The sequence below is a fragment of the Mytilus californianus genome, unplaced genomic scaffold (assembly GCF_021869535.1).
Source record: "Mytilus californianus isolate M0D057914Y unplaced genomic scaffold, xbMytCali1.0.p SCAF_5, whole genome shotgun sequence".
NCBI classification, from domain to species: Eukaryota; Metazoa; Mollusca; class Bivalvia; order Mytilida; family Mytilidae; genus Mytilus; species Mytilus californianus.
Window position 1 is genome coordinate 104,678,750 of NW_026262701.1, and position 22,237 is coordinate 104,700,986.

General features: G+C 31.8%; 1 protein-coding gene across 1 annotated transcript in view; it reads right to left on the reverse strand.

Moving 5' to 3' along the window:
• LOC127700426 (ATP-dependent RNA helicase DDX1-like) overlaps positions 1 to 22,237 on the reverse strand; it is a 270,402-nt gene that overhangs the window by 5,995 nt on the left and 242,170 nt on the right. The window contains exons 21-25 of the mRNA XM_052203879.1: positions 15,396 to 15,542; positions 14,391 to 14,464; positions 9,374 to 9,446; positions 7,752 to 7,824; positions 3,681 to 3,723 (exon numbers count right to left, since the gene is read on the reverse strand). Coding sequence (XP_052059839.1) covers positions 3,681 to 3,723; positions 7,752 to 7,824; positions 9,374 to 9,446; positions 14,391 to 14,464; positions 15,396 to 15,542 — 410 coding nt within the window. The remainder of the gene's footprint in view (positions 1 to 3,680; positions 3,724 to 7,751; positions 7,825 to 9,373; positions 9,447 to 14,390; positions 14,465 to 15,395; positions 15,543 to 22,237) is intronic.

A 22,237-nucleotide genomic window follows, 5' to 3' on the forward strand; every position in this document is an offset into this window, starting at 1 on the left:
TTTTAAAAAGTCTCACCCAACACATTATTTTTAGAGATAAAAAAGAGATGAAAGTAGAACAACCACAAAAAAGACGGTAGAAGTCAACACATGGTCTTCACAAATGAGGATATTTGTAATACAATGGTGAAAAACATGAAAAACGGTTTTTTTTAAGTTTACAAAAAATAAACGTGGATAGTGTCCACATGTGGACACAGATGATGCCCCCACTTGCATATCATATAGTTATAAATGGACATAACTGAAGAACGGTAAAATTGACGCTACCCAAATTTGAACTTGATCTGAGTTTTGTGGTAATAAGCATTGTGTGTAAGTCTCATAACATTTGGTTGAGGCGTACTTAGTAGAGAACAGAATTCAGCAATTTTTCTATTTGTAAACTCGCATAACTCTAGAACGGTTGTGTATAAGTTTTATAACATTTGGTTGAGACAAACTAAAGTTAGAGAACGGAAACGAAAAATTCAGCAATTTTTATGTTTATAAAGGGACATAACTCAAGAATGGTAAAAGTGTCGCCACTAAATTTCGTACTTAATCTGTATTATGTAGTAATAAGCATTGTGTATAAGTTTCATAACATTTGGTTGAGGCAAACTAAAGTTAGAAAACGGAAACAAAAAATTTGTACTTGATCTTAGTTTTGTGGTAATGAATATTGTGTATAGGTTTCATAATGTTTGGTTGGGGCAAACTTAAGTTACAGAATGGAAACTAAAAATTTTGCAATCTTTCGATTTATAAAGGGGCATAACTCAATAATGGTTAAAGTGACACTACCCAAATTCAACTTGATCTGTGTTTTATCAGTGGAAGTAAAAATTAAACATTGCATTGTATAAAGCATTGATTGTAGTTGATTAAACTATAATCATGAACAAAGGAAGATAACTCCAATTTTAAAAATTACTTGATATTTAGAAGAAAATAAAAATTTTGCAATTTTTCCATTTATAAAGGGGCATAACTCTAGAACGGTTGAAGTGACGCCACAAAAATTCAAACTTGATCTGTGTTTTGTGGTAATAAGCATTGTGTATAAGTTTCATAATATTTGGTTGAGGCAAACTTAAGTTAGAGAACGGAAACTAAAATTTTTGCTATTTTTCCATTTATAAAGGGGCATAACTCTAGAACGGTTAAAGTGACGCCACCGAAATTCAACCTTGATCTGTGTTTTGTGGTAATAAGCATTGTGTATAAGTTTCATAATATTTGGTTGAGGCAAACTTAAGTTAGAGAACGGAAACTAAAATTTTTGCTATTTTTCCATTTATAAAGGGGCATAACTCTAGAACGGTTAAAGTGACGCCACCGAAATTCAAACTTGATCTGTGTTTTGTGGTAATAAGCATTGTGTATAAGTTTCATAACATTTGGTTGAGGCAAACTCAGTAAGAGAACGGAAACCAATTTTGGGACGTACGTATGTACAGACGGACAAGGGTAAAACTTAATGTCCCCACCGTGGCGGTTGGGTCATAAAAAGTGAAATGATTGTGTTATTGTGCTTTGGGCATTTTTTGTAATCTTGTCTTCCATTTTAGCTTATGTGCTTTGTCTTTATGCCATTTTGTTTTTCTTTGTTGATAATATTTGTTTGTTTTTATAGTGATTAAGATTGTAACATAATGTTGACTGCTGTACCCCTATTTTTGACATTTTTACCTATTATGTCTGTTTGTTTTGTTCACACATTGTTGTCAATATAATGGAATTTTATGAGACTGTCATACAAGTGAGAGGTTTAGCTAGCTATAAAACCAGGTTTAATCCACCATTTTCTACATAAGAAAACGCCTGTACCAAGTCATGAATATGACAGTTGTTTTCCATTCGCTTAATGTGTTTGAGCTTTTGATTTTGCCATATGATAAGGGACCTTCCATTTTGAATTTTCCTTTGAGTTCAGTATTTTTGTTATTTTACTTTTCATCCCTTCTATAAGGCATCTTTTTATTTAATTTCGAAGGAATACTATTTTTCAACAAATAATTTCTAAATACAAAATAGAAAATAAAATACAAATAATAAATTACTTTTTCCAAATAAAACAAATATTGTCGTTTTGAAACTGTTATTTGTTTTTCTAGCTATGTCATATGCAATAAGGAAATTAATTCTGAAGAATTATTTGAGATAAAAAAACATGCTAATATGACAGATAATTGTAACAAATTCTCAGTTGTAGAGCTAGAGGAGGATAGAGAAAATCTAATTAGAGTACAAGTTGTCGTGGGTGAGTTATGGTGACAATGAACTTACACAATATTGTGCAAACAAGGAAATTAAATAATTAAAAGAGAATAAATATAATTCAATTATATGATCCGCTTAGTTGTTATGTTGACAGATGAATCCTGCTTTCAGAAGTAATTAGTTCAAGCAATTCAAATATAACACTTTACACAGATTATTGAAATTACCTTGGAACTAAAAAAAGCTTCCTCATCTAATTCAGAATATTTGTTCTCGAAATAAAGCTCAATGAAATGGAAAATAGGAAATACAAAGATTTTGAAAACCAATTTCTTAAGCTATATTGTATGAGAAAATTGCTGTGCATTAATTCCATATTAATGGAATAAGAAATACAAACAAACTGGAAAAACCTGGTTGTGAACAAGAGGTCATCATCGGTCAGGGTCAAAAATGTATTTTAATAAATTATTACTACGGATTCGTTTATTCTTGTGGGTACCAATTTTTTGTGGATGAATGAAAAACTAAAAATATTGATATTATTTTTTTGGTTAAATAAACTGCTGACTCAATATATCTCACATGTAGCAGAAAATTCAGAAAAAGACAATCTGATGGACAGCAACATTACTAATTAATTCAAAGTTGCTGGACCATGACATAGAAGGCAGGGTGTCAAAATGATTGTCAAACTAAGATGTACTGATAGTAATGTAACTTTACAGAAAATATCATTGTCTATCATAAGTAGTTCTTAATAAGCTGACTTAAGCAGAAAACTTAGCTAGCTATAAAACCAGGTTCAATCCACCATTTTCTACATAAGAAAATGCCTGTACCAAGTCAGGAATATGACAGTTGTTATCCATTCGTTTGATGTGTTTGAGCTTTTGATTTTGCCATTTGGTTAGGGACTTTCTTTTTGAATTTTCCTCGGAGTTCAGTATTTTTGTGATTTTACTTTTTTCTTAACATTGAAAATTGCTTATTAACTGAAAGTCCCTGGACCATGACCTAGAGGACAGGGCTTGAAATAGTCACCAAACTGATATGTACTGATAGTAATGCAACTTAATAGAAAACATCATTGATCTATCAATTGTAGATCCTATGAAACAAAAAACTTAACAATTGTTGACACCACTTTAAATTGATGAACATAGTAAAGGAATTTGCAAATTATACTTATCATTTGTGTCAAAGAATGTATGATTTCTGCAGACAATTTACAAAGAATGGTTCCCAAAGGAAATTATTTTTAGTTTATTATAGTACAGATTATCATGGATTTGTGGGATTCTACTCAATGTAGAGAAAAGTAATACTATTTAAAGAAAGTCAATGTAAAAAGTTAATTATAGAAACAATGTGCATGTCAGACAAAATACACTTTGCTAGTTAGCAAATGAAAATCTGCTATAACTAAAACTATCCCCATTACTATAAAGCATGATGCCAGTATTTAAACAAACTTTTTCTTTGACTGTTCCTACAAGTGATATTGCCAATCCCATTCTGAAAAGAAAAAAAATTGCAATATTTCAATATAAAGTTATTCTGTATTCCAAACAAACAGAATTTAAAATTTCCGATGGTAGGTAACAAGGATCTAAACTGCACCTAGAACTAAATGAAACACATGTGTTTTCCTTCATATTTAAACAAAAGGTTACAAGGACCACCTAAAACTATACTTGCATATAAGCAAAAAACATAAAAATTCAACTGTATTATTATACTGGATAAAATGTTAAAACAAAATACACTTGGGGTGATTCATGTTTGATTGGTCTTGTACTTTGAGAGGAATATATATCTGCAAACATTTATGGATAGATGACAGATTCCATATAAGTATAAAAATCACCCAGGATTCTTAGGGATGGTTGCTCTAAAAATTGTAGCAGTTTGTCTTAACTGGACAGATATGTAAGCTTGTTATTGCATTATGTAGTTGAATATCAATTTTGTTTCATTCATTTGTCCTTATTTTGACATCAATTGACTGGAATATGGTAGGCTACCAGTTGTACAGTAACCAATGACATAACAAAAGGTAACAAAAAACAGCAAACCATCAGTATAAAATACATCTTAGCTAGCCAATGGTTAAGGTCTTGTCTCCTCCTCTACATGCTTCTCTACATGTGGATTGGCTAGGGAAGATGCATTAAATAGCAATCTTCATGAAACAGATTGAGCTGTTTTTTTTTCACTTGATTTCATCTAATTCACATTTACCAGTCTGAATTAAAAGCAGTACAGTTTTTCACTTTCATGGGAGCTTTTATACAATGGTCAGCCAGGTGATTAAAAAATAATTTAGACCACATGTGATTTAAATCAAAAGGCTGGTCTCCTTTCGTAATACCAATTAGTGAAATGTTTGACCAAATTGCAGTTTAAATTCACCTCTACAAATTGATCCACAGACAGTGAATCATTGGAATTGGATGGTAAGGATAATTGTTATTTAATTGCACTTGCTTCATACTAACAACCTTTCACTGAAGCAATGAGCTAAAATGCTTTACAGTTGATCAGTTTGTAGAGGTGAATTCAAACATTAATTTGGTATAACATTTTAGCAATTGGTAATGTGACAGGACAAAGCCTTTTGAATATGGAAAGTAACACATCCTGAAAAAAATGTTGCATGTTGAATTTCCAAATTTAACCATCTCGAGCGGGGAACAGTTATTGCCATTTTGTTCCTGTAATATTTAAAATAAAAATAGTTTTGGTTCTGATTCAAGTTGAAAAAAAAATTTTTTACCAGAGTAAATAAAATAGCCCCCCCCCCCTTTTCACACACACACACACACAAGATGAATGGTTGGTATTTAAGTTATTGTTGCATACACATTGATTACAATCTGACCACAAATATTTCCACAAAAGTTAAAATAAAATGAAGTATATGGCCAAAAATAGCAAGTGGTTATGTTCATGCACTGTTATCTTATGAAAGTGTAACCTTTGCAAGACTATATATAGAATTAACAATTTCTTTTCCAGTATAAAAGTCTGACAAAAATGATAAGTTATCGAGTACGCATTATGTCCATTGACAAGACAATATCCTATACAATGTATTACATCCTTGTTAAGTCAGTATATTGATAAAAGACAGACTTTTATGAAGTATGTTAAATGACTATGATTTGATGAAGATATCTATCGTCCGATAACCTAATACAGGATGTCTGTGGACCATCTTATATAGCTTTTGTCAATACTTCTGAGTCTTAAATTCTACAGATGAACAGACATTCACTTCTAAGGATGCCTGTATGATATAAACCATCTGTATTCTATTTAACCGTATTTATATTGTTTCATACATGCCAACCCTACCAAGTTTTAATTAAATCTACCACCTACTGGTTTTGACAAAGTTTCTTCTAATTTTGTAAATAAAGTCTCAGAAAAAAGTTTTCCTATATATTTCAGTTTGGTTGACAACACTGATTGTGGTTTGAATCAATTTCTACAGTGTATATGTTGTGTACAAGATGTAAGTTTGTACAAATTATAATTTGTACAGGGTTTTTGTACAAGTTATAAGTTTTTTGAAAATACCTTATTGCACCAGGTAATAAAAGTATATCTTCCAAAATGTTTCAGTTTAATGTCTTAAATTCTAATTTATATACTTCAACCTAGCATTTAGTGCTATTTCCCTTGTCCTCAAACTGGAAATGAGGATAACTGAATAGTTTAAATTCTATTTTTATTTTTCTACTCATACCAAAATCATATCCATAACAAGTATTTGTGTGTTCTAATAATGTCTTTTGTATCACTGCTCAGTATTAGACTGTATCATGTAGTTGTGAAAATTTGACAGAAATATGCGAAACAAAAGACTGTGCGCTTGCATCATCCATTTGTGTTAAGCGGTTCATAAAACACTGATAACTTGTACAAAAAATATGTACAAATTATAATTTGTACAACATTACAAATTGTACACAACATATACATTGTATTGGATCTTTTTATCCCTAACAGTAGTTTAAGTAAGCATACAATGTGTACTTTGTACTTTTGTAGTGATCCCCGGACAAGGAAACAAACAATGATAAAATGTCCATCAAAGGACAGCGCTTTTTTCTTTTTTCGTCAGCTGAAAATTTACTGTCGAACCAATCAAAATGCTGCTTATGTAGACTGTATGGGTAGACGTCACTTTTGAACACTTTGGAATATTGACTGAATAACTGACCACAAGTTTTGATTACAATATGGCTCCAATTAAAATTGCTTCCTATGTTAGAATGTGTGAATAGTATAGAAAGTATTAACGAAATAGAAATGTAGTGTGAAAAATCGAGTGGTACATACAGAAAAATATCTACATTGTGCAGAGATCACCCCCAGCGTACAATCTTTTAACATTTTGTTTATGGTTAGTGAATCCTTGAAAATATGTCATTTCATAACCTATAAGTAAAGGTTTTGGAATGCCCCAGATTGTACCATTTTGCAGCTACAAAGAAAAAACAATTTAGAGCAATGTGGGCTTCTGAGGGGTGGGAAGTTGGAACCCCTCCTACTATTTTTGGTCCATATAGGGTTGGCATGCATGTTGTTTCAGTGCAGACTGTAGTAGCCACAGTTTCTTGTCTTTTACAATATTCTAACATTTGTAACAATATTTAAAATCATGATATGCATTTGATTGCAGTACATTCACCTCTTACAATATTGAAATTATTTGAACAATCTTTGATGTTTTTTGTTAGCCTAGGTAAGACTGCTTTGGTGCATCCTTTAATATTTTCCCATATGCCAGGAAATTGGATCACAAATAAGTGGTTAAGGCCAGGCGCAGATCCAGGATTGACGTTAGAGGGGGTTGGGGCAGTCCTGATACTTAGGAAAAGAACCTTATTTTGACAAAAAATTGGCTGTAATTTTACTTTTATTACCTTTTTCAGGGTGCTCTAATTTGTAGATCATGAGAAAAACATTGACATCAGGGGTTTTTAGGTTCAAGAATGCCAACGTAACCATTCAAATAGCATTACATTTGACAATTTCAATTTCTTTAACATGTAACAGGGGCATTCCAGTTAAAAACCACTGCATAACAAGTCATTGTCAGTCTCAGAATAAAAAATCAAACTTTCTATTATCCAATAACTAGGTCAATGTAACTATTAACAAACTAGATTCTGTCTTGCACAATGACAAAGTTTATTCACCCATTTAGTTAATTTATGATCTAGTTTAGAGTTCAAATACCTTTATAAAACCAAGCGAAAGAAAGAGATGAAAACAAAACCACAAGCAAACATATAAATCTCTAGAATAAGCACACTTTCATAAAAATGGAATAGTGTACATTAAATATGTTAAACTTTTGATAAAATATTTGTGGCAGATTTTTAAATTTACTAAAATAACAATGTCAATGGTAGATCCAGGAGAGTTATCTAAAAAAAGAATTTGACACAAAAAAAAGGGGGGCAGGCACCCTTGGGCCACAAGAATCTCCTCCCTGAATATAGCGTATGATGATTAACCTAATGAATTACCTTTCTGCTCTACCTACACGACCAATTCTATGGATATAATTCTGTTTCTCATCCGGCAGTGTCACATTAATTACTGAAAGATATAAATAATCAACTATGTAAGGCAAAGTATCTGTTTTATACCGTTCATTATCATTAATTTATCTATTGTTTTGGACTGTCATTTTGTTTATGTAGTTACATTGATCTGATTGAAAAGAAAGGTTTTTAAATACAGCTCTTCAGCTTTTTTACAATCAAAAGATGTTTTCAAAAATATTTCTTAAGGTAATATATTGCATGGTACGGTGACCTTTAGTCGTTCCTTACATCAACGTTTATTGGTATCTGGTGGATAGTTGGTAACCATACCACATCTCCTTTTTCTTATAAGAAGTCTAAAGCAAGCTGTTTCTCTTTAATAGCAATATTTATTTTAATACCTTAAAATAGTTTAAATTGTTCTAGACAAAAATTTAAATTGAAGTGCTCAGTGTCAAGAAATCGCTTTAAACTAGAGTAGTTTTGATTGAAATTAATTTCATACAATTGTAACAAAATTTGTTCTTACAAGCAACCCTCAATTTAAAATATGATATTAAACAACATGAAGTGCAAACTTATATGATTCCATCCACTTCATGTATTAGATACACCCTGAGGGCATTAGCCTGAATGGGGATAACTAGTTTACACCAAGATATTATTGCCAATGCAGAATGATAATTGTAAATAATTTAGGAAGTGGGTCTTTCAGTGATTTGATCATGTTATTGAAAAGCATGATAAATGCAGGGTATCCAATTTCATTTAATGACATCTTGGTGTAAATATTTATATACATTGACAACCATCATTCAAGTAGTATGGTTTCAAACATAATTTTACTATAGCCTTGAAAACAAAGCAAGTTTATTGTTTTGTACATAAATAAGATCGTTAGTTTTCTCATTTGAATTGTTTTATAGTTGTCATTCCAAGGCCTTTTATAGCTTTCTGTGCAGTATGGGTTTTGCGTATTGTTGAAGGCCGTACAGTATAGTTGTTAACTTCTACGTCATTTGGTCTCTGATGGAGAGTTGTCTCATTTGGCAATCGTACCACATCTTCCTATTTTCATATATGTGTATGACAATCATTATAACAGTACCCTTAATTTTTTTTACCTTGGTTTGAGCTCAAGAAGTATTGAAAGAAAAGTTGGTTTTCGATATTTCATTTTTGTATAACAAATTGTAATAAAAAATTAATACATTTATATCTCCAATCACACTTTTTTTGGTGTCATTTTATGTGGCAGAAATTTACCCATGCAACAAGGCCACCATCAGACCCTTCAGAGTTTTTGCAAGATTTCTTTAACATGCAGAATGTGACACTATCTCTTTACGAAGCATCAGATTTAACATTCCTTATTCTAACTGTAAGTAACTGTATATTAAAATTTCCAGCACAGTTAAACAGATACCAAATTTTAGTAAGGGTAATGTAGCATTACTTATGTATTCACATCCTGTTGTCTTATGTAAACACGCAGCTTATTACAACATGGATGCCTTCACATTTGAAATTTGTATTACAATCTAGCAGCTTGTTAATTTGTTGGTAATATTTCCTATATTACAATTATGTGGATTACAAACCATAAGGAAGTTTGGAAATATCCAGTCCACGTGCTGCTACATCTGTACAGATCAAAAACCGCACTTTCTTTTGCTGAAAGTAATAAGAGCAATTTAAGTTTATTTGAAGAATAGATCAATCACTGAATTCAACAGAGATTGTGGATTCCTTTATTTTTGTTGGTACCAATTCACAAGGATATAAATCATGGATACTTAAATTGATGGTTTTAACAGAATTTTGCATACATGACTATAGGAAACTTGTACTTTGTTAAACACTGAAATTTGAAGTTACCTATATCCACGAAATCCCAAAAATAATGCTGAAAATGCAATGTCAAAAATTCAGCTTCCAACCAATTATACAAAAACTGACATATTTTCTGTCCCAAGTCATGAGCCTGTAATTCAGTGGTTGCTGTTTATTGTAGTTGGTCTCTGAAGGAGAGTTGACTCATTGGTAATCATACAACAATGACAGCATCTTCTTATTTTTGTATAGACATCTTTGGTTTTTATGTTCTTGAATGTTTCATATTTTTGCCTTTCTAAACTCTTTGTTTCAGGTATGCCTGATGATTACTTTTTAAGAAACATATTGTATCATATGAGATTATTGACTAAACCTTGCATAATATACCAGCTTTCTACATGAGTAAATCTGTTTAAAGCAACAATCAGTTTTTTCATAGGTCTTCATAATATTGGAACTGACAAAGGTGTCAGAAATTATAGACTTAGTTTAAATATTTTCAATATTTTAACATTGAATCTGATCCATAAAAAACAGCAGAGTAACAAAAGACTGCAATTAAGTAAAAAGATTTAATGAGTCTTGCATTCAAAGGAATAACCTGACATCGATTCTCTCTAAACAATTCATATAAATAGACAAATAATAATTAAAACACTACAAGTTTGTTACACCTAACTGGAATTATCTTGTTACTTTTCAATGAATGTTCCCCCAATGGGTGGTATATAATCCGCTGTATGATAATCAATAATTATCTTTGTGAAAATAAAAGCAACTTTGAATCGGTAACACCTCCATACAGTGTAATATTACAGTAACCGGGTTAGACATTTTTGAAATTCCCCTTAATAACCAACCCACAACATTAATTGGCCATAAATCATTCAAGATTTAACCAAATTAAACGTAAATTCTAATTCTGATAATGACTAGACATGAAAAAACCATTTCGTTGTCTTTTTATGTCTTGATAAAATATTTAGCTGCAAGAAAAAAGAGATATCAAAGATTGAAAGATATTTCTAAACGTTCAAAATGAAAAATGTGGTCTTAAATCTGGCAGAGTTAATTATGTATTTACAACTGATCGATTTGGACACTAGTCTTTTTTAGATTAAACCAAATTAACCAATCAGAGAAAATATCACAGGAAATGTAACTAGAGGCTCTCAAGAGCCTGTGTCGCTCACCTGACTCTACTTTGGTTTTAGAAATCATGTAAAGATAGATAAAAATCGTAACAGATACCCAAATAATGATTGAGGCCAAATTTGGTTTAATATTGGTCCTGTTATTTAATAAAATATCCTGGTGGCCATCTTGAACAGTAAATCGGCAACAAAGTAGCAACACTTGGTCAACACCTCATAAGGCACATTCATGCCATGTTTGGTTACATTCCATTCAGTGGTTTTCTAAAAGAAGACATTTGTATGTATTTCCCATAGGGTCCTATGTTTAACTAATACCCCCCCCCCCCTCCTGGTGGCCATCTTGGATGATGGATTGACTGCAAAGTAACAACACTTGGTCAGTACCTCATAAGAAACATTCATTCCATGTTTGGTTTCATTCCATTCAGTGGTTCTCTAAAAGAAGACATTTGTATGTATTTCCCATAAGGTCCTATGTTAAACTAAGTCCCCTGCTGGCGGCCATCTTGGATGATGGATCTGCTGCAAAGAGACAACACTTGGTCAACACATCATAAGGAACATTCATGCCATGTTTTGTTTCATTCCATTCAGTGGTTCTCTAAAAGAAGACATTTGTATGTATTTCCCATAGGGTCCTATGTTAAACTAAGTCCCCCGCTGGCGGCCATCTTGGATGATGTGCCGACTGCAAAGTAACAACATTTGGTCAGCACCTCATAAGGAACATTCATGCCATGTTTGGTTCCATTCCATTCACTGGTTCTCTAAAAGAAGACATTTGTATGTATTTCCCATAGGGTCCTATGTTAAACTAAGCCCCTCGCTGTCAACTCCAACTTAACCCCCTAGCTGGAGATGGATTATGGATTCAGCTATTAAAAGGAAAAGAAAGTCAACATTGAAAGTAAAACAAGGATGAACCATTTGGATGACTGATTCGCTCCACAAAAAATTATTCCTATACATGTAAAAAAACGATGATAAACATACTTTTCAACCTACAATATGAAATCAAACAGACCTATAAAAATCCAATTGCACATGGTTGCTATTTATTCATATTCATATCATGATTATATTGGGTTATATGACTGTCGGCAGTCTTTGGAGGTGATCTTGATGGTTAATTAGATGACGTCTAGACAAAAATACACACAAATGTTGATACATAATTATAGTCCATGCATTGTTGTTTTTTAGACTTTTGATAATTTGGATATATGTTTTAGTACGTTATAAATCAAATATGAGAATTTGAGTCAAATCGGTGAACATGAATTTGACAGCTTATGCCCCTGTTACATTGAAAAAATTTTCCAAAGAAAAATTAATTTTTTTCATGAATTTGGTTTATTTTTTACTTCAAATTTGTAAATATTTTCAGAAATCATGCTGAACTTAATAAATATTGAAATTTTCCAATGTATCTTCCATGAAATAAAAGCTGGCTATAGTAGTTTATTTCATCCTACAATCAGCCATTTTACTAAGCAAATAAAATTATGTGACATCTATATACATGTACTGTGCAAATATCATCTACTGGTATATATTCTGCTTCTATTTTAAGTAAACAAAAATATTTAAATTATAGTTTACATATAAAAATAAGAAGATGTAGTATGATTGCCAATGAGACAACTCTCCACCAGAGACCAAATGATGTAGAAGTTCATTATACATGTACTTTACATTTGTCACATTCATCATTTATGATGATGACTTGCTATAAAAAAAAAATAGTTTTAAGTTATGTATGTGTTAGTATTAAATTGCAGGATGAAACCAATATAGTCACTTTGTTGGAAATTTCATATTTATAATAATACATTAATTATGAAACAGGAAAAGCAGTTAAAGGTTTTTTCTTCCTGTTTTATAGTATCCTATATATTCCTATACTAAAATCTCCACGAGGGGATTTAAGCACAAGAGAAGTGAGTGCATCTTTCTATATGCATGTCATAAGTATATTAAATCTAATGTTAAATTCTTTGATTTTGGATGAGTTATATATGTGCTTATAAAATGACAATTTAATTCCTTTGAACATCTTTTTCTCAGCAATTGTTTGAATTCTTGGCTAAAAAGAAAAATGTTATAAAGATAAAGAGAGAAATTAATATGTTTTTGAAAAACAGAAATCTACAAAATTTTATATGTAAGAATGTAAATATATATCCCAACATTTAAACATATTCTGTCACGAAAAGACCTGAAGCAAAAAATTAAACTAAAATATTCCAATAAATTTCACTTTCAGAATTTAAATCTCTTTAAAATAGAATTTAACATACAAATACGTGTTGGACATCAGTAGCATATTTAAAAAAAAATTTGAACATCATTCTTATATAATGCCCGAGTTTGGCTAATAAGATTCATCAATTGACAATATATCATACATGTTGTGCAGACAAATATGCAAACGTGTCAATATCATATAAATTGTATCTGATGCAACACAAATTTAGATTTTTTCTAACATTTTCAATTATATTCAAAAAATCTTCATTGAATACTGAGTTACTATCTAACCATTTATATCCAACTTATTTAAACGACCCTCCACTATGCTCCACTTGAGGTCCAATTTTCACTCAGACAAAGCTAATCGATGGTATCCAATAAACCACAGACGACCATATTCATTCATTATTTTTCCATATTGAGATTTACCCATTTATAGCAAACATAAACTGTGTACAGTTTTTTTCATTAGATTTCATTTGTGTTTATTTACATTTAAAGCTAGACAAAACCATGTGCTAAGTTTAATATAAATTTATCAGCAGTACTAAGTCGTTATTTAATTGAACTATTTGGCCATTCTGCCCTGAAGACTATGTCTTAATTCATCAGAAGATTTAGTGCTTCATTTAAATACTTTATATTGTCATAGTCTTGCTTCTTCTTCAGACAGTTAATTATAACTGCAACGACAAAAATCACTCATGACTATCCTATGTCTGTCAAAGGCTTCCACAAATTACATATCATCAATTCATTTTTATTCCCAAAATTAAGAATCAAGACAGAACTTTTTCTGATTTCCTTGTGGGCACAGCCATTCTGTACAAATATAGCCAAAAATTTGCATTAAAACATGCCAACCTTTTGTTTATATGATAACAAAAATAGTTCTGATTTACAATACCTAAACAGAAAATACAGTTGATATAAAGTCGGACAATAAATATATATTTAGGTTGGAATAAGTATAATAACAATAAGAATAAAAGGGAGGTAAGTTACTGCCAATAAAGAATTAATGCATATTGAGGTAAACATTTTGTATTACAAAAAACATTAAAATAATTTAATTTTTTTCTGAGAAAAATTTTGTATTGTATTTACTGAAAATCAGAAATTATTGTGAGGTTTTAATTAATGCGAATAATGAGACTGTGTGAGTATTGCAATAATGATAACTCAGATTTTAATATCTGATACATGTATCTGTATGCAGCCTCTCCTGAAATCACAATATTAAACTTGCATTTTGGTCCATTCTTACAAAATCGCAATAATAAATGAACACAATAATTTGTGAATTTACAATTTGCAATGTAGCATTATGGGGAAAAATTCCCCTATGGTCCTAAATAGACTGGTGACAAACCTTAAATTTCTCCAAATTGGCTTTTCTTTCTTGTGGTTTTCTGTCACCATGGAGACAAACACAACTATATTTTCCTGAAAAAAATTATGTTTTAAATAATAATATATTCAAAGAATATAACATTATTTCTACTGAAAAAAAACTTTGACATCCTGCATACAACATTCTCTTAAACCTTAAGAGACATTAATTGACAGCTTGTATAAGTTATTTTCATTAGGTCTTATATTATATAACGTCTTGATAATCACATCATTCTCATCATATGAACTTGTTATTGGCAGGAACTTCCTCACTGGTTGTCTTTGTTTATCTTTGTGTTTTTGTCTTTTTATAAAATATGCTGTTGATGGAAGACCTTTAGCAGTCCCTGTTAAATTCATTGACAACCTGTCAAGACTTAGGCAATTTAGAAATTAACATAAGATGTAGACACAGTTCATTGTGGAAGACAGAATGTTGACCTCTAAATACCATTTCTCATTGTGTCTTTGGGTTGCTGTCTAACTGACTGATACCCGACTTTTGCTGTTTTCGAATAATTAATAATCATTAAAACGTAAGGATTCTCTAACATCATATCAAAAGGAAGTACTGTAAGCATTGAACTAACAAATAGCCAACTATTGTTAATTTTGTTTACGATGGTACTTTGACCTCTAGATCTCTTTTTTTTTTGTGTCCTTGGATTAAAAACTTCCAAAGAAAGGAGATCCCTAAATCACAAATCCAAACATCAATAAAAGATACAAGATGATCTGTTAGAAGCATAACTTGGGTGCAAATCACATAATCACAAGAGACATACAGAGAACTAAAATGTAGTCCATATTTGGTCTGACATTGATGTGCATATTGAAACCCAACTAAATTATATCATACCAGCTAATTCATCATCGCAGGCTGGAACCAGGAATTCACATGTTTACCTTGCACACATATAAACATCGTCAAGTGCATATGGTTATTGAATGACAAATTCTTAATTCATGTTAGACAACTGACCTCTGCCTCTGTCTCCAAGATATCTTTCAAGATTATCACAATCTATCTTTGTCCTACAGAAAATAATAGCAGCGTCCATGTTGTGTTCATCAATTGCTGTAACAACATATTCTCCCTTCAGTATTTTTATAGCTTCTGAGAGGGTTTCTGAAAGAGAGGACACAAAATGCTGAAAAAAACAACTAGAATGCACATGCTGAAATGTCTCATTTATACTAGTAGGTTTAATTTGTTGTAACGGAAAAAAGTTTTAACAAGTCTTTGAGGTATAGATCTTACTGCAAGTACCAATAAAACTTCATGTTAATCAATAAACCATGAAAAAAGGTCAAGGTCAGGTGACCCCTGTAAGACAATGTAAACTGACCTAAACAAAACAACTTTAGTTGAATCATATACTGAACCATGAAGAGGTCAAGGCCAGGTGACTCCTGTCATACAGACATCTACTGTACTGTTCTTTCCAGATTAGCATACATATGTCATTCATTCTATGACTTTCTTACCAAACAAGACAATTAACACCATCTATCATTTTTCATTCTTCCTTTTTTACTTCAGAACCTTAAACTTGTGGAAAACACAAGTCCATGTATTTGCATTTTGTTTATATTTCAGTAATTACAACTGAAACTAGACATGTGAGTCGATGATGTGGCAACCAATTTTCTTGAAGAAAGTCAATTCTACTTTACTTTTATTATAACAAGGTGTTTTATAAATATAAGTTCCTGAAACCAAATTCATCAGGTAAAATTCAGATAAATCTAATGCAAACATCACCTGAAGCAAACTGTTTTACCTTAGCAATGATATCAACACCTAGCAATTGTTATAGCTCCAGGTAAAATTCAATGCAAAAGTTACCTGAAGCAAACTGTTTCGCCTTAGCAATGATATCAACACCTAGCAATTGTTATAGCTCCAAATAAAATTCAAACAAGTTGCAAGAAATTGGTTAACACAATAACATATTTGGTTGTAATACTGACTGACCCATGGGGATTAATAGTTACGGTAGTTGTAGAAAACCTATCTAAGGGTGGCTGCAGAGACAAAATATGGACTGCCTTAGTTCTGCTAGGGTTGTCATCTAGCAGAAACACATTATTGGTCTGTATAATTAATACAACTTATATAATCATTACTATCTAAACAAAACAAATGGTATCATCCATAGTATGATTCGTCCATTAAAGTTGGAGTAGAACTAAGATCTAATTTATCAGGTTAAGCAAAACTCATTCCTAGGTCAAGGTTAAGCAATATTCATTCCTAGGTCAAGGCTGAGCAAAACTCATTCCTAGGTCAAGGTTAAGCAAAATTCATTCCTAGGTCAAGGCTGAGCAAAACTCATTCCAAGGTCAAGGTTTATGCATTTACATTTCCATTCATAATCTTGAATGAATTGCTGGAATTTTGTTTCCATTAGCCAAACTATCTATATGCTTTCAAAAAAATTTAAAAAGAATAAGTTTATAAACATTTCTATTCTGTTTTGTTTATAGTATGTGAAAGCAACATCACAACATTCATAATTTCTTTGATCTCAAAGATGACAGAATGAGGTGAAACCTTGGTCATATTTACATATGATATATAGAAGAAATATCAAGGTTCATCAAGCCTTGTAAATCAACAGATAAAGAAGATCTTTCTATAATTCAAAGCTATCATATATCTCTATTTTAATCAGTCACCTCAGCTATATTAATGAGTTGTCCACTATTTTTGGGAGTGCTAGTAATTAAGGGCATTATAAATACCCAATAACTCATGGTCAAGGCCAAAATATTATGTAAATTTTTAATTTGTAGCTGATTAATTCAATGGAGTAAGCTGTAAGTGTGATAATGTTTCCAATCCTAAAATCCAACAGAAAATGTCAACTTTTCATTTGATTTGGTTGAAAATCTAAATCTAAGCTTATGTTGATGTCATAGATGATAGACAGATGGAAGAACAGGACAATGTGGTTGAAAAGAAACAAAATCCCTACACTCAATTGACAAAGTTCAATGCAAAGGAAAGGTTATCTTACTGCTGTTCTTCAACCTCCGTCATTGTGAGGTCTTCAAAATGGAACAAAAGCCCACATCTCACTGCAAGTTCCAAAACAACACCTAGCATTGATATACCACAATATGTTAGGAGACTACTACCAAAAAAAGGCTCAAACTAAAATGATAACTTTAATACTATAATGAGGGATGATCACATGCTTCTCTTCATGAGTTCTAAATGTGACTTATTAACCACTCATCATTAACATTCTATTTAATCTAAGAAATGTACCTCATTAAAATAATATACCACCACAATACGAAAAAAACAAAACTGTTAAACGTATAATATCACCATAACACAGCATCTACATGACATATTATCAGTTTTTGTCCAGTTATCAAAATTGTTTATCAAGTTTTCAATTAGATAAAAGAACAGAAATCTAATGTTATATATATAATATTTCCAGAGGGCATAACTCTTTAAAAATTTCTGATTGGCAATTATTTTCAAAATTGTCCAGACATTGCTAATATTAACCTTTGATATGAATTTGATAAAAATATGGCAAAAACTGTACATGTGAGAGCGCTTACAATGCAAATTCACATATAAATAATATCTCTAAAGGGCATAACTCTTTTAATAATAATTGATCGGCACTGAGTTTCAAACTTGTATGAGACATTGCTGATATAAACCTATGATATAAGTTTTATAAAAATCTAGCAAGAATTGTACATGTGAAAGTGCTAACAAGACTGTATGGACGGACGGTGGCCCGGTATTTCTATGTTCCCTGCAACGCGTTGCACGGGGGCCAAAAATATGTATTGCTTATACTGACCTATATAAAAAATCAAATGTAATTTCAAATAAGCACAACAAGTGAAACTGTGAGCTACTGCTCACTGATGATACCCCCGCTTGTTGTGGAGTGATGAATCTGAAAACGCATCACACGGTATAGCTGACTTATATAAACCCTGAAACCAAATTTCAGAAATCCTTGTATTGTAGTTCCTGAGAAAAGTGGGATGAAAATTTTCAACTTGGCTATCATGTGTAAAATGATACAAGTGTTCGGTAAACAGGAAGTTGTGGAGTGATGAATCTGAAAACGCATCACACGGTATAGCTGACTTATATAAACCCTGAAACCAAATTTCAGAAATCCTTGTATTGTAGTTCCTGAGAAAAGTGGGATGAAAATTTTCAACTTGGCTATCATGTGTAAAATGATACAAGTGTTCGGTAAACAGGAAGTTGTTGAGTGATGAATCTGAAAACGCATCACACAGTATAGCTGACTTATATAAACTCTGAAACCAAATTTCAGAAATCCTTGTGTTGTAGTTCCTGAGAAAGATGCGACGAATGGATGGATGGACTGACGGATGGACGGACAGACAGAGGTAAAACAGTATACCCCCAATTTTTTAAAGCAGGGGTATAATTAACAGGTCCCTATCCTCAGCAAAATACAAACAAAATACAAACTTTAATTACATCAAATGATAAAAATTTGTCCAGAACAGATGTAAAATGTTTGTTACTGGATGTTAAGCAAACAACAATCAATCAATCAATCAAACAAAAACCACCTGATCACAAGTCCCCTTTCCTTATTCATTTATATGGGTCACTGATGAGTTACTTCCCCTTCATCAGAAAAGATTATTGCCATAACACAACAATATATGTGAGGACCTTGAATTAATGAATATGTCAAATTAGCATATATCTTTTATAACAAAATATTATCTAAGCAATATATATCTTTGGGCAAAGTATGGAATTATTTAAAACTCTTATCATAGTCTGTTTGTTTTCTTAAAATCTTTGAATTTAAAGCCTGGAGATTCAAAGTTGGCATGTCAACATAACAAAAAAATAATCTACTTGCTAATTTGTCTTTATACGGAAGTGCTCTTAGAAGACTATAAAGACACTGATAATTGATATAAGACATAATTATCATCATCCTCTAGATGATACAACTGACAATTTTGTACTTAACCAACATTTCCTTCCACCATCAGATACATAATCAAGTAAAAACAAGAAATTTAGGAAACTTCCTGTAACAGAATTATAGTTATAAAACACATATCTCTGGGAACTGGGAAGTAAAGTGAATTTGTTTAGACACAAAAAGGTTCAATTTCTATTCTATTGTTGTTTACAAATGATTTTTACTTAGAGTATTATATGTTTTGCTATAACATACAAATTTTATCTTTTTATTATAACACAAATATATTGATATAAAATCACAAGACAACATATAGGTATTTTGAAAATTTACTGGTTAGTTTCTTTAGGAGTGATGCTCAAATCCAAATAACTGAAATTCAAACATTTTAGCATCAACATCAATGAACAATAAAAACCTTTCAATAGACAATAATCTAAATAAAATGCTCCGCTGGGGCACAGCTTGATACGACCGCAGAGGTCGAACCCTGAACAGTTGGGGCAAGTATGGACACAACATTCAAGCTTGATACAGCACTGAATTTGGATTGTAATTAAATATTTGACACAGCATAGGTTTCTGGCACAGAATGAAAGTGGTCTAAGAACTTAAAAATTTTAAATTTACCTTTTCAAACCATATCATTATTATTTGCTTTTATATATAAATCAGAAATAACCAATTTAAAATGGAAAATTTTAAAGAAAAAAAAGGAAAAAAAAATCCCCCCCCCCCCCCAATTTTTTGAACCCCCTTATGATTCATCACCCCCAAACTCAATCCCAGCCTTCCCTTTGTGGTATGGTACCTTGCAGTACAATTTCAGAGAGATCCATACACTTGAACACAAGTTATTGTCTGGAAACTAGAAAAATGCTTGTTTTTTGGCCCCTTTTTGGCCCCAAATTCCTAAACGTTTAGGGCAATTACCCCCAAACTCAAACCCAGCTTTCCCTTTGTGATATGGAACCTTGCAGTACAATTTCATAAAGATCCACAAGTAATTGTCCTGAAACTAGAAAAATGCTTGTTTTTTGGCCCTTTTATGGCCCCTAATTCCTAAAATTTTGAGGGAATTACCCCCCAAAAATCAATCCCAGCCTTCCCTTTGTGGTATGGATACCTTGCAGTACAATTTCAGAGAGATCCATACACTTGAACACAAGTTATTGTCTGGAAACTAGAAAAATGCTTATTTTTGGCCCCTTTTTGGCCCTTTATTCCTAAACTTTTTGGGCAATTACCCCCAAACTCAATTCCAGCTTTCCCTTTGTGATATGGAACCTTGTAGTACAATTTCATAAAGATCCATATACTTACACATAAGTTATTGTCATGAAACTAGAAAAATGCTTGTTTTTGCCCCTTTTTGGCCCCTAATTCCTAAAATTTGAAGGCAATTACCCCCAAAATCAATCCCAGCATTCCCTTTGTGATATGGAACCTTGTGATACAATGTCAGAGAGATCCATACACTTACACACAAGTTATTGTCATGAAACTAGAAAAATGCTTGTTTTTTACCCCTTTTTGGCCCCTAATTCCTAAAATTTGGGGGCAATTACCCCCAAAATCAATCCCAGCATTCCCTTTGTGATATGGAACCTTGTGGTACAATGTCAGAGAGATCCATACACTTACACACAAGTTATGTCTGGAAGTTACAAAAATGCTATTTTTGGCCCCTAATTCCTTAACTGTTGGTACCATAACCCCCAAAATCAATCCCCACCTTCCTTTTGTGGTATTAAACCTTATGGTAAAATTTCATTGAGATCCATTCACTTAAACTAAAGTTAGAGTGCGAAAACTAATGTGTCTTCGGACGACGACGACGCCAACATCATACCAATATACGACCACAAAATTTTTTTTGCGGTCGTATAAAAATTACAGTAAACTGGGAACTACCCAGAAGGATAATACAAATAAAAGAGATGTTTATGGGGTTTCCTCCTTTACAAAACTAGAGTAGGACAGTCGGAATTTATTTGACCTTGATTTTCAAGGGACCATTTTGTCACGAATTACTGCAATGTGATTTTAGGGTAGGAAAGGAATCCCTAAAACATAAATTTTTATTCTAGCCTATACAGCTTGTTTTATTCACTATCATTATCAGATCTCATTAAATATTTGCCCTAGTTCTTATACCCTTAATATATTGTATAATATTACAGGTTCATATTGATGGTACTTAAACATAAAAGTGAAACTTTGATAGCAGTAGAGTATAGACTTATGGTCTTTATGAAACTCTTCAATTGTGTATTTATAGTCATGAAAATATGACAGTTTAAAAAAAAAAAACACAGTCAAAGTTTGTTTGCAGATGACAGACATTAAATTGTGATGCAATTTTGGAAGTATTCAGGGATATTGCATTTAACCACAGCCTATACCCATGATTTTAGAAAAAAATTAAAGAACCTTAGTGAGCGCATACCCCACATCCCCACATTGTCATTGGAGAAATAAAATAAGTGTAAGAAAAAAAAATTGAATCACAATTTCCTGTCAATATGCACATCTACATAGTATGTCCTTATCATCTACAAAGTTTCATGAAATTCTATTGTGTGGTTTCAGAGGAGTTGCGATGACAAACTGTTGCAGAAGTACATTGAAGCAAATAAGTTCAAAGGGGCGTAACTCCTAGAAAAAAAATTGAATCGTAATTTCCTGTCGATATGCACATCTACATAGTATGTCCTTATTATCTAAAAAGGTTTCATGAAATTCTGTGGTGTGGTTTCAGAGGAGTTGCGATGACAAACTGTTGCAGTAGTACATTGAAGCAAATAAGTTCAAAGGGGCGTAACTCCTAGAAAAAAAATTGAATCGTAATTTCCTGTCG